The 17280-nt window shown below is 48.8% G+C and overlaps 1 protein-coding gene across 1 annotated transcript in view; it reads left to right on the top strand.

Annotated features, from left to right (window-relative positions):
* The first annotated feature begins 11030 nt into the window (after positions 1–11030).
* LOC115114526 (receptor-interacting serine/threonine-protein kinase 1-like) overlaps positions 11031–17280 on the top strand; it is a 42047-nt gene continuing 35797 nt past the window's right edge. Inside the window, exons 1-6 of the mRNA XM_029642832.2 lie at positions 11031–11256; positions 11579–11788; positions 12150–12306; positions 12497–12634; positions 13014–13257; positions 14401–14550. Of these exons, the coding sequence (XP_029498692.1) occupies positions 11631–11788; positions 12150–12306; positions 12497–12634; positions 13014–13257; positions 14401–14550 (847 nt within the window). The 5' untranslated portion in view covers positions 11031–11256; positions 11579–11630. The remainder of the gene's footprint in view (positions 11257–11578; positions 11789–12149; positions 12307–12496; positions 12635–13013; positions 13258–14400; positions 14551–17280) is intronic.

Below are 17280 nucleotides of genomic sequence, written 5' to 3'. Positions count from 1 at the left end.
CCGCTCATAGCCACAGTGATTGAGTCAATGAACGCTTCTTCACCAAACTAGATCTCAGGAGCGCTTACAACCTGGTGCATATCCGGGAGGGAGACGAGTTGAAGACGGCTTTCAGTACCACCTCAGGGCACTATGAGTACCTCATCATGCCGTACGGGTTGATGAATGCGCCATCAGTCTTCCAAGCCTTTGTAGACGAGATATTCAGGGACCTGCACGGGAAGGGTGTGGTGGTGTATATTGATGACATTTTGATATACTCCGCTACACGTGCCGAGCATGTATCCCGCAGGGTGCTTTGTTGCGTGTTGGTGCATGACCTGTACGTCAAGGCTGATAAGTGCCTGTTCTTCCAACAGTCCGTCTCCTTCCTAGGGTATCGCATTTCCACCTCAGGGGTGGAGATGGAGAGTGACTGCATTTCAGCCGTGCGTAATTGGCCGACTCCCACCACGGTAAAGGAGGTGCAGCGGTTCTTAGGGTTTGCCAACTACTACCGGGGGTTTATCCGGGGTTTTGGTCAGGTAGCGGCTCCCATTACCTCACTGCTGAAGGGGGGCCCGGTACGCTTGCAGTGGTCAGCTGAGGCAGACAGGGCCTTTAGTCACCTGAGGGCTCTGTTTACCTCAGCTCCCGTGCTGGCCCATCCAGATCCCTCTTTGGCATTCATAGTGGAGGTGGATGTGTCCGAGGCTGGGATAGGAGCTGTGCTCTCTCAGCGCTCAGGTACGCCACCAAAGGTCCACCCCTGTGCCTTCTTCTCGAAGAAGCTCAGCACGGCGGAGCGAAACTATGATGTGGGGGACCGGAAGCTGTTGGCTGTCGCCAAGGCCTTGAAGGCGTGGAGACATTGGCTTGAGGGCGCTTGACACCCTTTTCTCATCTCGACTGTCCACCGCAATCTGGAGTACATCCGGGCAGCGAGGAGACTGAACCCTCGCCAGGCAAGTTGGGCCATGTTTTTCATCCGTTTTGTGTTTACCGTTTCCTACAGACCAGGCTCCCAGAACGTTAAAGCAGACGCATTGTCCCGGCTGTGTGACACAGAGGAGCAGCCCGTGGATCCCACTCCCATACTCCCCACCTCCTGCCTGGTGGCGCCGGTAGTGTGGGAGCTGGACACGGACATTGAGCAGGCGTTACGTGCGGAGCCCGCTCCCTTCCAGTGTCCCACTGGGCATCTGTACATCCCATCTGCTGTTCGTGACTGGTTGATATATTGGGCCCACATGTCACCCTCCTCTGGTCATCCTGGGATCGGTCGGACAGTGCGCTGTTTGAGCGGGAGGTACTGGTGGGCTACCTTGGCTAAGGACTTGAGTGTTTATGTTTCCTCCTGCTCGGTGTGCGCCCAGTGTAAGGCTCCGAGGCACCTACCCAGAGATAAGCTACACCCCTTACCCGTTCCACAGCGGCCTTGGTCGTACCTGTCGGTGGATTTTCTGACTGATCTTCCACTCTCACAGGGTATCACCGTGATCCTGGTCATTGTGGATAGTTTCTCTAAGTCCTGTCGTCTCCTCTCTCTGCCAGGTACCAGGCCTTGTTTACACACATCTTCCGGCACTACGGGGTGCCTGAGGATATAGTGTCTGATCGGGGTCCCCAGCTCAAGTCTAGGGTCTGGAAGGCGTTCATGGAATGTCTGGGGGTCTTGATCAGTCTTACTTCAGGGTTTCACCCTGAGAGTAATGGGCAGGTGAGAGAGTGAACCAGGATGTCGGTAGGTTTATGCGGTCCTATTACCAGTACCGGCCGGGGGAGTGGGCGGCGTTCGTGCCCTGGGCCGAGATTGTTATGCAGGTGAGTGAGGACCCAAAAGCGATTTAACAGAAACAGTGTCTTTTAATGTCCAAACAGGGAAAACATAAATCCTCAATCTTTACAGGAGATGTCCAAACAGGGAAAACATAAATCCTCTATCTTTACAGGAGAGTCCTCCTTTTAGTAGTAGAGGAGAATAGCAGGGCTAGCGGCAACAGACTGCTGGTCCCTCCGGGTAGGCGCGGGCCGTAGAGGACAGAGACACCTGCTCACACGCAGCATCTGATGAAGAGGCAGATTACGACAGGACGGGACAAGGGCAAAGCAAACAAGAATCCGACAAGGACAGAAGCAGAAACAGAGAGAGAAATAGAGACTTAATCAGAGGGCAAAAGAGGGGACAGGTGTGAGAGAGTAAACGAGGTCGTTAGGAGAATGAGGAACAGCTGGGAGCAGGAACGGAACGATAGAGAGAGAGAGAGATAGAGAGAGAGAAAGTAACCTAATATGACCAGCAGGGGGAAACAAAGAGAAGAGAAAGCACAGGGACAAGACATAACATGACAATACATGGCAGTACCCCCCCACTCACCGAGCGCCTCCTGGCGCACTCGAGGAGGAAACCTGGCGGCAACGGAGGAAATCATCGATCAGCGAACGGTCCAGCACGTCCCGAGATGGAACCCAACTCCTTTCCTCAGGACCGTACCCCTCCCAATCCACTAGGTACTGATGACCACGGCCCCGAGGACGCATGTCCATAATCTTCCGGACCCTGTAGATAGGTGCGCCCTCGACAAGGACGGGGGGGGAGACGAACGGGGGCGCGAAGAAAAGGCTTGACACAGGAGACATGGAAGACCGGGTGGACGCGACGAAGATGTCGCGGAAGAAGAAGTCGCACTGCGACAGGATTAACGACCTGAGAAATACGGAACGGACCAATGAACCGCGGGGTCAATTTGCGAGAAGCTGTCATAAGGGGAAGGTTACGAGTGGAGAGCCATACTCTCTGACCGCGACAATACCTAGGACTCTTAGTCCTACGCTTATTAGCGGCTCTCACAGTCTGCGCCCTATAACGGCAAAGTGCAGACCTGACCCTCTTCCAGGTGCGCTCGAAAACGTTGGACAAAAGCCTGAGCGGAGGGGACGCTGGACTCGGCGAGCTGGGACGAGAACAGAGGAGGCCGGTACCCGAGGCTACTCTGAAAAGGAGATCGCCCGGTCGCAGACGAAGGAAGCGAGTTGTGAGCGTATTCTGCCCAGGGGAGCTGTTCTGCCCAAGACGCAGGGTTTCGAAAGGAAAGACTGCGTAAGATGCGACCAATAGTCTGATTGGCCCGTTCTGCTTGACCGTTAGACTGGGGGTGAAAACCGGAAGAGAGACTGACGGAAGCCCCAATCAAACGGCAAAACTCCCTCCAAAATTGAGACGTGAATTGCGGACCCCTGTCCGAAACGGCGTCTGACGGAAGGCCATGAATTCTGAAAACATTCTCAATGATGATTTGTGCCGTCTCTTTAGCAGAAGGAAGCTTAGCGAGGGGAATAAAATGAGCCGCCTTAGAGAACCTATCGACAACCGTTAGAATAACAGTCTTCCCCGCTGACGAAGGCAGACCGGTAATAAAGTCTAAGGCGATGTGAGACCACGGTCGAGAGGGAATGGAAAGCGGTCTGAGACGGCCGGCAGGAGGAGAGTTACCGGACTTAGTCTGCGCGCAGTCCGAACAAGCAGCCACGAAACGACGCGTGTCACGCTCCTGAGTGGGCCACCAAAAACGCTGGCGAATAGAAGCAAGCGTACCCCGAACGCCGGGGTGGCCGGCTAACTTGGCAGAGTGAGCCCACTGGAGAACGGCCAGACGAGTAGGAACGGGAACGAAAAGAAGGTTCCTAGGACAAGCGCGCGGCGACGGAGTGTGAGTGAGTGCTTGCTTTACCTGCCTCTCAATTCCCCAGACAGTCAACCCGACAACACGCCCCTCAGGGAGAATCCCCTCGGGGTCGGTGGAGGCTACTGAAGAACTGAAGAGACGGGATAAAGCATCAGGCTTGGTGTTCTTTGAGCCCGGACGATAAGAAATAACGAACTCGAAACGAGCGAAAAACAGCGCCCAACGAGCCTGACGCGCATTAAGTCGTTTGGCAGAACGGATGTACTCAAGGTTCTTATGGTCAGTCCAAACGACAAAAGGAACGGTCGCCCCCTCCAACCACTGTCGCCATTCGCCTAGGGCTAAGCGGATGGCGAGCAGTTCGCGGTTTCCCACATCATAGTTACTATCTGACGGCGACAGGCGATGAGAAAAATACGCGCAAGGGTGGACCTTATCGTCAGAATGGGAGCGCTGGGACAGAATGGCTCCCACGCCCATCTCTGACGCGTCAACCTCGACAATGAACTGTCTAGAGACGTCAGGTGTAACAAGGATAGGAGCGGATGTAAAACGCTTCTTGAGGAGATCAAAAGCTCCCTGGGCGGAAACGGACCACTTAAAGCACGTCTTGACAGAAGTAAGGGCTGTGAGAGGAGCTGCCACCTGACCGAAATTACGAATGAAACGACAATAGAAATTCGCGAAACCGAGAAAGCGCTGCAGCTCGACACGTGACTTAGGGACGGGCCAATCGCTGACAGCTTGGACCTTAGCGGGATCCATCTGAATGCCTTCAGCGGAAATAACAGAACCGAGAAATGTGACGGAGGAGACATGAAAAGCGCACTTCTCAGCCTTCACATAAAGACAATTCTCTAAAAGGCGCTGGAGGACACGTCGAACGTGCTGAACATGAATCTGGAGTGACGGTGAAAAAATCAGGATATCGTCAAGGTAAACGAAAACAAAGATGTTCAGCATGTCTCTCAGTACATCATTAACTAATGCCTGAAAGACAGCTGGAGCGTAAGCGAGACCGAACGGCAGAACCCGGTATTCAAAGTGCCCTAACGGAGTGTTAAACGCCGTTTTCCACTCGTCCCCCTCCCTGATGCGCACGAGATGGTAAGCGTTACGAAGGTCCAACTTAGTGAAAAACCTGGCTCCCTGCAGGATCTCGAAGGCTGAAGACATAAGGGGAAGCGGATAACGATTCTTAACCGTTATGTCATTCAGCCTCGATAATCCACGCAGGGGCGCAGGGTCCCGTCCTTTTCTTAACAAAAAAACCCCGCTCCGGCGGGAGGGGAGGAAGGGACTACAGTACCGGCGTCGAGAGCTACAGACAAATAATCTTCGAGAGCCTTACGTTCGGGAGCCGACAGAGAGTATAGTCTACCCCGGGGGGGGAGTGGTACCCGGAAGGAGATCAATACTACAATCATACGACCGGTGAGGAGGAAGGGAGGTGGCCCTGGACCGACTGAAGACCGTGCGCAGATCATGATATTCCTCCGGCACCCTGTCAAATCACCAGGCTCCTCCTGTGAAGAGGGGGCAGAAGAAACAGGTGGAATAGCAGACATTAAACACTTCACATGACAAGAGACGTTCCAGGAGAGGATAGAGTTACTAGACCAATTAATAGAAGGATTATGACACACTAGCCAGGGATGGCCCAAAACAACAGGTGTAAAAGGTGAACGAAAAATCAAAAAAGAAATGGTTTCGCTATGATTACCAGAGACAGTGAGGGTTAAAGGTAGCGTTTCACGCTGAATCCTGGGGAGAGGACTACCATCCAAGGCGAACATGGCCGTGGGCTCCCTAACTGTCTGAGAGGAATGTCATGTTCCCGAGCCCAGGCTTCGTCCATAAAACAGCCCTCCGCCCCAGAGTCTATCAAGGCACTGCAGGAAGCTGCCGAACCGGTCCAGCGTAGATGGACCGACAAGGTAGTACAGGATCTTGAAGGAGAGACCTGAGTAGTAGCGCTCACCAGTAGCCCTCCGCTTACTGATGAGCTCTGGCTTTTACTGGACATGAAATGACAAAATGACCAGCGGAACCGCAATAGAGACAGAGGCGGTTGGTGATTCTCCGTTCCCTCTCCTTAGTCGAGATGCGAATACCCCCCAGCTGCATGGGCTCAGCACTTGAGCCAGTGGAGGAAGATGGTAGTGATGCGGAGAGGGGGGAAACGGATAACGCGAGCTCTCTTCCACGAGCTCGGTGACGAAGATCTACCCGTCGTTCTATGCGAATAGCGAGTTCAATCAAAGAATCCACGCTGGAAGGAACCTCCCGGGAGAGAATCTCATCCTTTACCTCCGCGTGGAGACCCTCCAGAAAACGAGCGAGCAACGCCGGCTCGTTCCAGTCACTGGAGGCAGCAAGAGTGCGAAACTCTATAGAGTAATCCGTTATGGATCGATTACCTTGACATAGGGAAGACAGGGCCCTGGAAGCTTCTTTACCAAAAACTGAACGATCAAAAACCCGTATCATCTCCTCCTTAAAGTTCTGATACTGGTTAGTACACTCAGCCCTTGCCTCCCAGATTGCCGTGCCCCACTCACGAGCCCGTCCAGTAAGGAGAGATATGACGTAGGCGATACGAGCTGTACCCCTGGAGTACGTGTTGGGCTGGAGAGAGAACACAATATCACACTGGGTGAGGAACGAGCGGCATTCAGTGGGCTCCCCAGAGTAACACGGTGGGTTATTAATTCTGGGCTCCGGAGACTCGGAAGCCCTGGAAGTAGCCGGTGGATCGAGGCGGAGATTGTGAATATGTTTCGAGAGATCGGAGACTTGGGCGGCCAGGGTCTCAACGGCATGTCGAGCAGCAGACAATTCCTGCTCGTGTCTGCCTAGCATCGCTCCCTGGATCTCGACGGCAGAGTAGAGAGGATCCGAAGTCGCTGGGTCCATTCTTGGTCGGATTCTTCTGTTATGCAGGTGAGTGAGGACCCAAAAGCGATTTAACAGAAACAGTGTCTTTTAATGTCCAAACAGGGAAAACATAAATCCTCAATCTTTACAGGAGATGTCCAAACAGGGAAAACATAAATCCTCTATCTTTACAGGAGAGTCCCCCTTTTAGTAGTAGAGGAGAATAGCAGGGCTAGCGGCAACAGACTGCTGGTCCCTCCGGGTAGGCGCGGGCCGTAGAGGACAGAGACACCTGCTCACACGCAGCATCTGATGAAGAGGCAGATTACGACAGGACGGGACAAGGGCAAAGCAAACAAGAATCCGACAAGGACAGAAGCAGAAACAGAGAGAGAAATAGAGACTTAATCAGAGGGCAAAAGAGGGGACAGGTGTGAGAGAGTAAACGAGGTCGTTAGGAGAATGAGGAACAGCTGGGAGCAGGAACGGAACGATAGAGAGAGAGAGAGATAGAGAGAGAGAAAGTAACCTAATACGACCAGCAGGGGGAAACGAAGAGAAGAGAAAGCACAGGGACAAGACATAACATGACAATACATGACAGAGATGGCACAGAACTCGCTCCGCCACTCCTCCACTAACCTCTCTCCCTTCCAGTGCTTACCGCGGTACCAGCAGGCCTTGGCATCAGGGTCAGACCGAGGTTCCTGCGGTGGACGACTGGATCAGGTGCACGGAGGAGACATGGGAAGCCGTCCGTGTCCACCTTCAGCAGGCCATGACGCTCCAAAAGAGGAATGCAGATCGCCACCGCAGTGAGACCCCGGTGTTCGCACCCCGGTGTTCTGTTTTCTGGTGGGTTTCTTGTTATTAAACTGCGCCGTTTGGAAACACCGTTTTTGCTCTCCTGGTTCTGACTTCTCTGCCGCCAGTACGCAGCCCATACAGGAGAAGATACGGTGGGATTCGAAATGGTCGGTTATCTGGCCTGTTATTAATTACAGGACTTATTTCTTATTATTTTGGAGATGAGGAAAGCAGTGAGATACTGCAAACTTATTTTATCTGTCTTCACATAAACCATTATATATATATCGTTGAATAATTGCAATCACATATCATGACCAGTAATAACATATAGAGGGATATTTGCTTTGAATGAAAGGCTTACCAAATTTATTGAGCTTTGCTGTGGGCAGAAATTGTTACAATGCTGGCCTATACAAAATAGGCATCAGGCCAGATAATAGTACATTTAGGCCTATTGCACCCATACAGTTATTGATTAAACCACTCATTCACCCAGACTCTATTACAGGCAGACAATAAGATCCAGTTAAAACAGTGGATGCCAGGGTTACTTACTGTAATGACCATGAAAGAGAACCCAGAGAAATGGCAAATGATGATGTGAAATACTTTGTTGTGGCTTTAGTGTGTGAGGACAGGCAAAGAATATAGTGAAGGTCGGGGGCATTTACAGAATATAGGCCTACTCCAGATGCATTGTAGGCTTTGGCCTAACTCTGCACATTCAGTGTAGTCTAGTCACTTCACCCAAAACCATCAGAAGCCCAAAACCTTCAGAAGTGCTACAATTCAGGTGGTTTCCCATTCTGGTTTCAGAGAAAATCTGACTTTATCAATGGATCATAATCTCTTTGTTTTTGTGAGTATGTTGCTTTAATTCAGTGTGGTTTGGCTGTGTTGAGTCATTGTGCCGGTAAGGGAAAGTGTCTTGTTATTTCCTTTTTAGTGTCTGTAAAGTACTCTGAGGTAGATTATGAAAAATGTTCAGGTTATTTCGAGGGTAGTTATTTTTACCTTTAACATATTATTGTATTTTACCTGCTGCCTGTGGGTTTCACTGCCATAGGTTTTATTGATGTACTGTATGTCATTACTTGAGAAGTCAAAAAAGTGAAAGAAGTCTTAAAAAGTCAAATTGAGACTGTCCAAAAACTAAACCATCTGGTGACAATCCTTATAAAAAATAATCTAGTGCAGTCTTTCACAATGCCATGGCTGACATATCCTTGCTCAGCACAAACCATTGTCCATCAATGGCAACTTACTTCCAGGAACAGCCAGGCTATAAGGGTAAAGTGGCCTACATGTTTCACATGTCTCTCTCTGTCTCTCTCTGTTTCTCTCTCTCTCTTTGTTTCTCTCTGTCTCTCTCTCTCTGTCTCTCTCTCTCTCTGTTTATCTCTCTCTCTCTCTCTCTCTCTCTCTCTGTCTCTCTCTCTCTCTGTTTCTCTCTCTCTCTCTCTGTCTCTCTCTCTCTCTGTTTCTCTCTCTCTCTCTCTCTTTCTCTGTCTCTCTCTGTTTCTCTCTCTCTCTGTTTCTCTCTCTCTCTGTTTCTCTGTTTCTCTCTCTCTCTCTCTCTCTCTCTCTTTCTCTGTCTCTCTCTCTCTCTGTTTCTCTCTCTCTCTCTCTCTCTCTCTGTTTCTCTCTCTCTCTCTCTCTGTTTCTCTCTCTCTCTGTTTATCTCTCTCAACACACACACAAACAAAGGGTAAAGCCCCCCAAAAGTCAGGCGATACTTGGTTGTGAATAAGGTAATGATGATCCATGTTCTCTTCTTTGGAAGATGAGCTGTGATAGAGGCATACCTCCAGTAGGCGGTGATAGTGCTTTATGTTACTGGACTATTTTTTACTTTTATGGGCTTTTGCCTCCCGATCTGACATTGGCTACTACACAATTTTATGAACATGTGAGTTGTTTTGTGACAAAAAAGTTGTCCAACTGTGTTATCATTGAGTTTAGCCTAGCCTATTGCCCAGGCTAGGAATCCGTCTTTGAACAAAATGTTCAACTCCATTCACACTTTATAATATAAACCGCAGAACAAAAACGTTGAAAATGGTAAAATAATGTTTTTCTCCTTGGACTTGTGGTTAGAGTGCCTTCCCTAAAGTCAATCCCTGGCCGAGTCAAACCAAATACTGTACAAATGGGACCTGATGTGTCGCCTCCAAACTCCAAACTCGTCATCAAGCTCGAGACCCTGGGTCTCGACCCCGCCCTGTGAAACTGGGTACTGGACTTCCTGACGGGCCGCCCCCAGGTGGTGAGGGTAGGTAACAACATCTCCACCCCGCTGATCCTCAACACTGCGGCCCCACAAGGGTGCGTTCTGAGCCCTCTCCTGTACTCCCTGTTCACCCACGACTGCGTGGCCATGCACACCTCCAACTCAATCATCAAGTTTACGGACGACAATACAGTGGAAGGCTTGATTACCAACAACGACGAGACGGCCTACAGGGAGGAGGTGAGGGCCCTCGGAGTGTGGTGTCAGGAAAATAACCTCACACTCAACGTCAACAAAACTAAGGAGATGATTGTGGACTTCAGGAAACAGCAGAGGGAGCACCCCCCTATCCACATCGATGGGACAGTAGTGGAGAGGGTAGTAAGTTTTACATTCCTCGGCGTACACAGACAAACTGAATTGGTCCACCCACACAGACAGTGTTGTGAAGAAGGCGCAGCAGTGCCTCTTCAACCTCAGGAGGCTGAAGAAATGTGGCTTGTCACCAAAAGCACTCACAAGCTTCTACAGATGCACAATCGAGAGCATCCTGCCGGGCTGTATCACCACCTGGTATGGCAACTGCTCCGCCCACAACCGTAAGGCTCTCCAGAGGGTAGTGAGGTCTGCACAACGCATCACCGGGGGCAAACTCCCTGCCCTCCAGGACACCTACACCACCCGCTGTCACATAAAGATCATCAAGGACAACAACCACCCGAGCCACTGCCTGTTCACCCCGCTATCATCCAGAAGGTGAGGTCAGTACAGGTGCATCAAAGCAGGGACTGAGAGACTGAAAAACAGCTTCTATCTCAAGGCCATCAGACTGTTAAACAGCCACCACTAACATTGAGTGGCTGCTGCCAACACGCTGACTCAACTCCAGCCACTGTAATAATGGGAATTGATGGAAATTGATGGAAAATATATCACTAGCCAATTTGAACAATGCTACTTAATATAATGTTTACTTACCCTACATTACTCATCTCATATGTATATGTATATACTGTACTCTATATCATCTACTGCCTCTTTATGTAATACATGTATCAATAGCCACTTTAAACGATGCCACTTTGTTTACATACCCTACATTACTCATCTCATATGTATGTACTGTACTCGATACCATCTACTGCATCTTGCCTATGCCGTTCTGTACCATCACTCATTCATATATCTTGATGTACATATTCTTTATCCCTTTACACTTGTGTGTATAAGGTAGTAGTTTTGGAATTGTTAGGTTAGATTACTCGTTGGTTATTACTGCATTGTCGGAACTAGAAGCACAAGCATTTCGCTACACTCGCATTAACATGTGTATGTGACAAATACATTTGATTTTTGATTTGATTCTTGGCACTCAGCATTAAGGATATAGATTGGGGGTGAAGGCCCTGCGATAGACTAGCACCCTGTCCATTCACCAAGCTCCCTCACGCTACAGAAACAGGATTTGTAGGCTCCTGCCCTATGAGCCGTTCCGGCTCGCACACGGCTACTTAAGTGCTGTAGTCAGTGACTATTTGCATATAAATCATATGCTCCTTTCTCGATTAGCTACACTGGTCTGCAACTAACTTCCACAACATATTTTTTAGTTGTTTCACTATTGCGGAAGTAAGGCAAATCCCAGAAGTATACGCCTACCCGTGGAATGAAAAGGTAGGTTATTTATCTATAATTAACGATGTAACCTACATATTTTATCCTATTGAATACATAGACCTATTTACCTTGAATATTAAACTGGATACATTATTGATGTTATCCATCCTATGTGTTGACAACTATTTAACAGAACAAGTTACAGTATTGGATTTCCGACTACGTCTTTCACCTCCATATTCAGTTTTGTATTTCGAGTCAATGTAACGCCGCTGAAGCTCCTCAGCCTACTCCTCCATTCGTTCGGAAATATATTATTGTTACTATTTACATGATGGGAGATTGTGATTGACCAGTAATAGAGCAATGTATCCATTAGTCTCGTATCAACGCTAGAAGGAAATACCCGACCGAGGACCGGGTAGCAAGCCATGGCTACTGCGCAGGACTCCATCTACATGAAATCCGCGGACCTTATCAAAAAGGAGCCTCTGGACTACGGTGGATTCGGTACAGTGTATCTGTGCTATCACAAAACCCTCGGCCAGGTGGTTATGAAGACCATCTACACCGGGCCACCGCGTAATGAGTGAGTATAATGGGCTATGGTAGAGAGGATGCCCCCTGTGTCTGTAAGTGTTGTGACTGTCACGCTCTACTGAGTTTCATATTGCAGTCTAAACCAGGGATTCCTAAACTTTTTCACTCAGGGACTCCCTTCCAGCATTGGGAGTACCAGCGGGTAGTTCTAGGCTACACTTATCCTTTCCTGTGACAGAAAGGAAGATAAAACCAGAGAAATTGGGTGTCTAAGACATGTTCCTGTAATGTCTATAGTGATAAAGTAGGCTACAGTAGGCGGCCCAGTTAATACGTAGGGATACATCTCCAAGTGAACATATTTCCCTAGCTCGTAGTCTTGACCTTGCCTTCCTCCCTCTCTCCCTCAGGGGCAGTAAGCAGTCCCTGCTAGAGGAGGGCAGCCTGATGAGCAGACTGAACCATGAACGGGTGGTCAAGCTGCTGGGGGTGATCCTGGAGGATGGGGACTACTCTCTGGTCATGGAGCTCCTCCCTAAAGGCAACCTGCTGGCTATGCTGGACCGGGTGAGAGGAGATCACAAAAACAGTTAACTTAGTCTACAATGTCACTATATGAATGAGGTTAGGTCCTGGACTCACTGCAGAGATGGAAGGTTTTCAAACAGAACTCCATATCAGATTTTCTCTATGTAATATCAACAAGCTATTTTCTCTCTGGGCAAACAACTTGAATATATGCCTGTCTTTTCTCCAGGTACCTGTGCTGATATCCATCAAGGGCAGGATCATACTGGAGATTCTGGAGGGGATGGTGTACTTGATGAAGAACCGTGTCATACACAAAGATCTCAAACCAGAAAACATACTGGTGGACAAGGATTTTCACATCAAGGTACAGCACACACTGTATAATATGCTTTATTACTGTTTATATCATTGACTTTACGGTGTGTGTGTGTGTGAAGTCCCACAAGAATAGTAAACAAAGACAAATTTGACCAATTGGTCAAATGCTATTTCTAGGTGGTTACGGTTAGAATTAGGTTTAGTGTTAGGTGAGCTAGGGTTAGGAGCTAGGGTTAAGGGTTAGGGAAAATAGGATTTTGGGACTGAATTGTGGGTCCCCCACAAGGTTAGTTATGCAAGACTGTGTGTGTGTGTATCCATGTGCATCTGTGTATTGATGTCTCTGTGTTCGATGTATGTGTATGTAATCTGTGTATGCAATGCATGTACATGTATGAATATGCATGTCTGTATCTGTGCTCCAGATTGCAGACCTGGGCCTGGCCACCTGTCAGACGTGGAGCAGGCTGACTAAGGAGGAGTCTCGCAGGCAGAGCCGGCTGGCGCGTCCTGGAGCTGGGGGAGTGGGGGGCAGGGCAGCCGGTACTCTGTGCTACATGGCTCCTGAGCACCTGGACAGCATCCACACACGCTCCTCTGAGAAGTCTGACGTCTATAGCTTCGCTATTGTCGTATGGGTCATCCTCACTGGCAGTGAGCCATATGAAAGTGAGTGTTGCTCACTCACTCTACAGAGGACTGTTGCATTCAAATGAATCTGATGCGATTTCAGCCATATATATACTGAACAAAAATGTAAATGCAACACGCAACAATTTCAAAGATTTTACTGAATTACAGTTCGTGTAAGGAAATCAATCAATTTAAATTAATTTACTGGGCCGTAATCTATAGATTTCACATGACTGGGAATACAGATATGCATCTATTCATCAGAGATACCTTCAAAAAAAACTGGTTGTGAGTATGCAGGCCATGGAAGAACTGTGACATTTTCAGCTTCCAGGAATTGTGTAGAGATCCTTGCGACATGGGGATGTGAATTATCATGCTGAAACATGAGGTGATGGCAACGGATGAATGGCACGGCAATGGGCCTCAGGATCTTTTCACAGTATCTCTGTGCATTCAAATTGCCATCGATAAAATGCAATTATGTTCATTTTCCGTAGCTTATGCCTGCCCATGCCATAACCCCATTGCCACCATGGGGCACTTTGTTCACAATGTTGACATCAGAAAACCACTAACCCACACATCGCCATACATGTGGTCTGCAGTTGTGAGGCCGGTTGGACGTACCGTCAAATGTTCTAAAACGACATTAGAGGCGGCTTATTGTGGAGAAATTAACATTTAATTATCTGGCAACAGCTCGGGTGGGCATTCATGCAGTCAGCATTGCAATTGCACACTTCCTCAACACTTGAGACATCTCTGGCGTTGTGTTGTGTGACAAAACTTCAAATTTGAGTGTGGCCGTTTATTCTCCCCAGCACAAGGTGCACCTGTGTAATGATCATGCTGTCTAATCAGCTTCTTGATATGCCACACCTGTCAGGCGGATGGATTATCTTGTCAAAGGAGAAATGCTCACTAACAGGGATAAAAAGACCATTTGTGCACATTTGAGAGAAATAAGCTTTTTGTGCGTATGGAAACTTTCTGGGATCTTTTATTTTAGCTCATGAAACCAACACTTGACATGTTGAGTACATTTTTTTGTTCAGTGTAGTTTGTGAACTCAGATATATTTTATAGTAAGAGGTCCTTTGTTCTTTTTTTTTGAATGGATAAGATTTGAGATACAATTTGAATGCACTGAATTAATATTGGATAAGTGGATTTCAGATGCTCGGAGTGAGGACCATATCTGCCAGTGTGTCCGTAAAGGTGATCGTCCTGATGAAGACCTCATCTCTGCTGATACTCCTGTAGAGATCACAGAGCTAATGAAGAGATGCTGGCATCAGGATCCAGAACTACGACCAACATTCCAAGGTGCGTGTGCATGTGTGTAGTGAGATTGAGGTACGGGAATTCCTAAACACAGTACAATGTATTACAGTATACACAATGCCAATCAATACAATGTTATTTGTATAGCACTTTGTCCCAGCATAAATCATGAAACCCAAACCTAACCCCCTTGAATAGCAAGCTCAGGTCAACAGAAGCTTGGTATCTGAAAGGTCTGGCAATAGGTAACGATGCTTCGTGGGAGGCAGGGTCACTGTTTCGAGCCGAGGTTGGGGCAAGGAGAGGGACGGAAGCAATACTGTTACACGTGTACAGACATGGCATTAAAAGGGGTGTATGTTTCTCTCACATACATACACACACACACGCACAAACGCACAAACACACACGTGTATATACACATACATACATACATACATACATACATACATACATACATACATACAGTGGGGCAAAAAAGTATTTAGTCAGCCACCAATTGTGCAAGTTCTCCCACTTAAAAAGATGAGAGGCCTGTAATTTTCATCATAGGTACACTTCAACTATGACAGACAAAATGAGGGAAAAAAATCCAGAAAATCACATTGTAGGATTTTTAATGAATTGATTTGCAAATTATGGTGGAAAATAAGTATTTGGTCAATAACAAAAGTTTATCTCAATACTTTGTTATATACCCTTTGTCATTGCCAACAGAGGTCAAACGTTTTCTGTAAGTCTTCACAAGGTTTTCACACACTGTTGCTGGTATTTTGGCCCATTCCTCCATGCAGATCTCCTCTAGAGCAGTGATGTTTTGGGGCTGTTGCTGGGCAACATGGACTTTTAACTCCCTCCAAAGATTTTCTATGGGGTTGAGATCTGGAGACTGGCTAGGCCACTCCAGGACCTTGAAATGCTTCTTACGAAGCCACACCTTCGTTGCCCGGGCGGTGTGTTTGGGATCATTGTCATGCAGAAAGACCCAGCCACGTTTCATCTTCAATGCCCTTGCTGATGGAAGGAGGTTTTCACTCAAAATCTCACGATACATGGCCCCATTCATTATTTCCTTTACACGGATCAGTCGTCCTGGTCCCTTTGCAGAAAAACAGCCCCAAAGCATGATGTTTCCACCCCCATGCTTCACAGTAGGTATGGTGTTCTTTGGATGCAACTCAGCATTCTTTGTCCTCCAAACACGACGAGTTGAGTTTTTACCAAAAAGTTATATTTTGGTTTAATCTGACTGTTACGTTTTTCTTCCGTCGAAGGAGAGTCGGACCAAAATGCAGCGTGGTAATTTCCATACATGTTTATTGAACGACAAAAACACGAACAATACAAAACAACAAACGGAACGTGAAAACCTATACAGCCTATCTGGTGACTACAAACACAGAGACAGGAACAATCACCCACAAAATACTCAAAGAATATGGCTGCCTAAATATGGTCCCCAATCAGAGACAACGAGAATCACCTGCCTCTGATTGAGAACCGCCTCAGGCAACCATAGACTTTGCTAGAACACCCCACTACGCCACAATCCCAAAACCTATGAAAAACCCCCATACATAAACACAACACAAAAAACCCATGTCACACCCTGGCCTGACCAAATAAATGAAGACAAACATAATATATTTCTACCAGGGCGTGACAGAACCTCCCCCCTAAGGTGCGGACTCCCGGACGCACATCAAAACAATAGGGAGGGTCCGGGTGGGCGTCTGTCCATGGTGGCGGCTCCGGCGCGGGACGTGGACCCCACTCTATCAATGTCTTAGTCCCTCCTCCTCGCGTCCTAGGATAGTCCACCCTCGCCGCCGACCATGGCCTAGTAGTCCTCACCCAGAACCCCACTGGACTGAGGGGCAGCTCGGGACTGAGGGTTAGCTCGGGACTGAGGGGCAGCTCGGGACTGAGGGGAAGCTCAGCACTGAGGGGAAGCTCAGCACTGAGGGGAAGCTCACACTGAGAGGAAGCCCAGCACTGAGAGGAAGCTCAGCACTGAGAGGAAGCTCAGGCAGGTAGTTGGATCCGGCAGATCCTGGCTGGCGGTTCTGGCAGATCCTGGCTGACTGGCGGATCTGGAAGAGTCTGGTTGACTGGCGGATCTGGAAGAGTCTGGTTGACTGGCGGATCTGGAAGAGTCTGGTTGACTGGCAGATCTGGAAGAGTCTGGCTGACTGGCAGATCTGGAAGAGTCTGGCTGACTGGCGGATCCTGGCAGACTGACGGATCTGGCTGCTCCATGCTGACTGGCGGCTCTGGCTGCTCCATGTAGACTGACAGCTCTGGCGGCTTCTTGCAGACTGGCATCTCTTTGCAGACTGGCAGCTCCATGCAGAATGGCAGCTCTGGCTGCTCCATGCAGACTGACAGCTCCTTGCAGACTGACAGCTCTGGCTGCTCCATGCAGACTGGCAGCTCTGGCTGCTGCATGCAGACTGACATCTCAGGCTGCTCCATGCAGACTGACAGCTCAGGCTGCTCCATGTAGGCTGACATCTCTGGCTGCTCCATGCAGACTGACATCTCTGGCTGCTCCATGCAGACTGACAGCTCTGGCTGCTCCATGCAGACTGACAGCTCTGGCTGCTCCATGCAGACTGACAGCTCAGGCTGCTCCATGCAGACTGACAGCTCAGGCTGCTCCATGCAGGCTGGCAGCTCTGGCTGCGCTGAACAGGCAGGAGACTCCAGCAGCGCTGTAGAGGAGGAAGGCTCTGGCTGCGCTGAACAGGCAGGAGACTCCAGCAGCGCTGT

Source organism: Oncorhynchus nerka, linkage group LG9b, assembly GCF_034236695.1.
Source record: "Oncorhynchus nerka isolate Pitt River linkage group LG9b, Oner_Uvic_2.0, whole genome shotgun sequence".
In the NCBI taxonomy this organism is placed as follows: Eukaryota; Metazoa; Chordata; class Actinopteri; order Salmoniformes; family Salmonidae; genus Oncorhynchus; species Oncorhynchus nerka.
This window is presented reverse-complemented; position numbering and strand designations above follow the sequence as displayed.